General features: G+C 37.6%; 1 protein-coding gene across 1 annotated transcript in view; it reads left to right on the forward strand.

Annotated features, from left to right (window-relative positions):
- The window catches only part of ZBBX (zinc finger, B-box domain containing), a 166,059-nt gene that overhangs the window by 34,732 nt on the left and 126,272 nt on the right, over positions 1-5,055 (forward strand). Inside the window, exon 6 of the mRNA XM_006890391.1 lies at positions 2,012-2,107. Within this exon, the coding sequence (XP_006890453.1) occupies positions 2,012-2,107 (96 nt within the window). The remainder of the gene's footprint in view (positions 1-2,011; positions 2,108-5,055) is intronic.

The raw sequence follows: 5,055 nt of genomic DNA on the forward strand, positions 1-5,055 counted from the left end.
ACGAACAGGTTCATCCTGGAGAGGGTTAAACCAGGTTACTCCTTGGAGACAAGGATTCTGAAGCTTTATCTGACATACTTTGGACATGTTGCAAGAAGGGACCGACCAGTCCTTGGAGGGGGAAGTTATGCTTGGGAAGGTGGAGGGACAGTGTGGGAGAGGAAGACCCTCTATGAGATAGATTGATTCAGTGACTGGGGTAATCGGGATGGGTATTTCAGAGACAGTGAGATGGGCAGAGGACAGAACGGAGTTTAAGACTATTGTACATAGGGTTGCTATGAGTCTCAGATGACTTGATGGCACATAACAAGAACAACATATATATTTATTTATAAATATGTGTTTATGAATATGTTTTTATTGTTATGTGCCATCGAGTCACCTGCAACTCATAGAAACCCTATGTACAACAGCTCTGAAGCCTGTCCCGTCCTGAACCAGTTTCAAGACAAACCTACCCCCATTACCCCAATTACTATATCAATCCATCTTATCTGGGGTCTTGCTCTGCTCCACTGTCTCTCTGTTGTTCCAAACATGATGTCCTTCTCCAGTGACCAGTTCCTCCTGGTCACATGTCAAAGTATGTGAGATATAGATTCAAAATCCTAGTCTCCAAGGAGAAACTTGGTTTCACCCACTCCAAGATAGACCTATTTGTTTCCTTGGAGGTCCATGATAGGTTCAAGACTCATAAAAGTAAAAATTAATTTGCATCATGTGGATGTATACAGAGAAATAAAATTGCTCTCTTAAAAACCTCACTAAGTACTTTTGACTCAGAAAGTACTGTTTTGTTGGTATGTGTTTATAAAAGTTTTGAGGATATTGGGAGTTCTTTTTAAATGACCTAATTCAACAGTTTGTTGATGTACATCCGTCTAAACGAAACTAAACCACGCTCACTGTTGGTGAGTCAGTCCTGATTCCTAGGAACCCCCAGAATTTCCTGGGTTGTAGTCTCACAAGAAGCCAGCCCTGGTGGGATTGTCTTAGAGCGCTGGCTGCTAACCTGAAGGAGAGACCCCTCTGGTGGCTCCAATCCATTGTCTCATCCAAAGAAGAGTCTCTGTCACTGTCACTGTCTCCTCCGGTGTGTATGCAGTCTCTGAGAGCTTGCTGAAGCATCAGCTCTACGTTTGTCTGACTTGAGGACAGTGAGTGAGATGAATCTTTAAGGAACTCGACTGCCATATTTTCCTTCTGAGCAAAGAACAGTGGCTGGCGAGTTCCAGCTGCTAACCTGTCAGTTATCAATTTCTAAAATTCTATTATGTACAGTCAATTTTTACATATGTCTTCAAATTATGTTGGGAAACACTAATCTGTATTCTTTCTTGATGTTGAAACTGTTTCAACGTAGTTCCTGAAACACTTATGTTGATTAGAATTTTTCCATATGGTATAGTCCTGGTCTGTCCACTTGCCATACAGAGGTAACTTGTGGTTGCTGTGATGCTGAACACTGTGACACTGATGTGTCAAATGTGATAATGGTTACCCATGGTGGACAGTGTTGGGTGGAGTTCCCCGATTAAAACAAGCTTGGAAGCAGGAGTGGCATCCACTTCTGAAATAGCTTGCCTCCGGAAACTCTGTGAACTTGGAGAAATGATGAAAGTTATGCAAGTGTTCAAGTCTTTTGTTCATAGGGTCACTATGAGTCCTCTACAACTTGACGGCATTTAACAACAATAACATTTTATAATGTATAATCTATCAGCCTAACCACTGTACTACAAGGGAACTTATATAGTAATTCATTTACCTGAAGTCTATGCTTTAGCTATTACATTTAATATTAGAGGAATTATAAAGTTAGATTTCTATAGGGTAAATCTTAACAGGGAAGGGTAGATGAACCAATTTTCCGTGGAATTTTTAATTCTGATGATAGCAAGGCATTCTATTAAAGAGAAAAGGAAGAAAAAGTAACATATCTATGTAATAATTTTCTCAATATGACATTATTGTAAGTTTGTATGATTTTTTTCCCCTCTCTCGAAAGGTCTGCCTTGACTGCGGAGAAGATTATTGTTCAGGTTGTTTTGCTAAAATTCACCAGAAGGGGGCATTGAAACTCCACAGAACAGCTCTTTTACAGGTTTGCCTTTAAAATGCTTAATTTGTTTCTAAAATTTTCCCACACAAAGACCTTTAAAACATGTTTCATTATCTGGAACTCAGGATGGTTTACATTAATTTCTAAAATTCTATTATGTACGGTCAATTTTTACATATGTCTTAAAATTATTTTGTGAAAGACCAATTTGTATTCTATCTCGTTGTTGAAACAATTTTAATATAGTTCCTAAAACTCTTAACTTGATTAGAATTTCTACATGATGTATTCTATATTTGAACTAGACATTAAAAATCAGACAGTATTAAGCTATTGTACTTTCAAATGAATCTATAGGTTTTTTCCACCTAGTTTATAAATAGAAAAACCTTATTTTCTTTTCATGTTTGTTTAAAAATTTACTTTCTTCTTTTCCTCACCCATTGCCACTTAGACTAACTTCTATTTCAGATTTCTGCTTTGCCTTCGGTGCATCAAGACCTTCTATTTATCTTCATAGAGACAGTTTTCTGAAGTGCCTAAATTCCAACTATCAGATGTTTTAAAATCCTTGTGTGTTGTTTTTTTTTTTAAATGTGGTTTTAGACAGGTTCATTTTATGTCACTTACATTTAGTGGTCACTTACATTTATTAGTCATGCATGTCATAGTAATTCATTCTGTAGATATTTCTAGAATATCTACTTAAAATCGGAGCTTTTGTTTGCGAATAACTGTGGAGATGAGAAATAGTAGGGCAGAAAAAAAAATAATAGGGTAGGTGCCTTGGAAGAAAGGTCTGGCAATTAATTGCCAAAAATCAGTCCTTGAAAACCATCTGGAGCACTCCACTACTTCAACATATACTGTGTCATATACTATTCTGTCTTGAGTCAGAATCAACTCTGCAGCAACTGGTTTTCTAATCTTAAGGAGCTGAAAAATAAAAGGGAAGAGTGAAAGGACCTGGATAATGAGTTAAGGGATCTAAATATTATATCGTGGGCAAAAGGGGTTGGGGATGTGGTATTTGTAAAGATCACTCTGCTACGTTACTGTTGTTGTAAGGTGTTATCACATCTGTTCCAATTGTAGCAACAACAGAGCTAAACACTGTGTAGTTTCACGCCATTCATGCAATCGCTGTGTCTTGAGACCACTGTTAGAACCTTTGTGTCAGTCCTTTTTGAAGATCTTGCTCTTTTCCCCTAAACTTTTACCTTATCAAGTATGTTCTTTCCAATGATTTGTTCCTAATAAGTTGATTAAACTGTGTGAAAGGAAGTCTTGCCAGCCCCACTGGAAGGAGCATGCTTGCTGAATTCTTCAAGGATTTATCCATGCTTTTAACAGTCTACGGCATATTCAGCGTGCTTTTTAACTATCGTAATTCACATGTGACTTAGTCTTCTTATCCATTGTCCAACTTTAACATGCAGAGGAGGTAATTGAAAATGCCACTCTTTGAGTCAGCTATGCTGCCATCCTCAAGGTAAACCTCATTTCTAACATTTTAAAAGGCCTTTTGCCACAGATCTGTCCAGTGCAATGGTTTGATTTTTTTTATACTGCTGCTTCTATGAGCATCGGTTGTGAATCCAGGTAACATCATGGTTTTTACTGCTCTAATTTTGATAATTCTATTTTTGTTATGTTGCCGTGTAACCATGCTTGAGGCTACAATCTCTGCCCTTCATCAGTAAGCGTTTATCCCGTTCAGTAAATAAGGTTTTGTCAAATGCTTGTCACAGGTTGGATGAGTCTTTCTGCGGTGCTGATGCCACATTCTAGATTTAGTTCAACTTCTTGGAAATTTGCTCAGTGCCCAGAGTGAACTGTGAATTATTACAGTGAAATCCTAGCACGCACGACGTTCCTGGTTTTATTTCTTTTTCTTTTGTTTGAGAACTTGGATTTCCATTCATTCACTGTTGTACATTTTCCTTCCTGACCACCTCTCTCCCAGTTTGCTTTTCTCTTTGAAAACAAAAAAACTTCTTTCATTGTTGTACAATCCCCCCCCCGCCCCCAGTCCACTTTACTATGTAACTCTTATTCTGCATTATTGTCATGCAAATAATACCTTATCATATATTCCTTTTAAGCAGTTCTATTCCTCATCTGTTTCAATCCAGTGTACATTATTTATCTCCTCTTTTCTTCTTTTTCCCTAACTCCCATGTCAGTCTTGTTTTATAACAGTGGCATTATGCAGTATATTTCCTTTTGTAACTGAAATTCCTGGTTTTAAGCCATCCAGTATCACCTTTTTTTACACTAATGAGTATCTCTTGATCCTGTGTATAGGTTCCGCATGAGCACAGTTAAATGTTCTACTTATTTATTTTTTTTTTATTTTCAGCCAAAATACATCTGATATCAGCAGTGATAGCTCCCCTTTCACATGCTTTGCAAAATGTGATAAACATTTTTGGCATTTCTTTATTTAAAATATATTACTCCAGTCTCCCAAGTTATGTATTATTTTTTGAACTCATTGCACCTGAGTGCTGCATAGTATTCCGTTGTGTGGCTGTACCACAATTTCTCCACCCATTAGTTGGACATTTGGTGAACATTATGCTGAATGAATTAACTCAGTCTCATAAGGACAAATACTGTATAAGACCATGATAGGAAATATAGAAGGATAACTAGTAAAACATATGGGGGGACCCCTGGGAGTGTGGGGTACAGGCACAGGGGTGAGGATGGATAGGGACAAAACCACAGGGTTGCAGAGGTTGGTGGATGGATTGAGGAGATGAGGCAGTGGGAAGGAGCCAGCTGGAATCTGAAAAGGTTGGGAATGGTGGAAAAGATCCAATTCTGATTGATTTTATAAAATCTAAAGCTTAGGCTTGATTTTATGAAACAATATGAATGAAGAATAATGTGAAACACAATGTATATGAATTTTGTAAGTAAACCAATTTTTTTTTTAAGTGAACTGGGGCAGGCAAGGGAGGAAAGTGTGCAACAATGAATGA

The sequence above is a fragment of the Elephantulus edwardii genome, unplaced genomic scaffold (assembly GCF_000299155.1).
Source record: "Elephantulus edwardii isolate Elephantulus edwardi_28Jun2011 unplaced genomic scaffold, EleEdw1.0 scaffold00088, whole genome shotgun sequence".
Classification (NCBI taxonomy): Eukaryota; Metazoa; Chordata; class Mammalia; order Macroscelidea; family Macroscelididae; genus Elephantulus; species Elephantulus edwardii.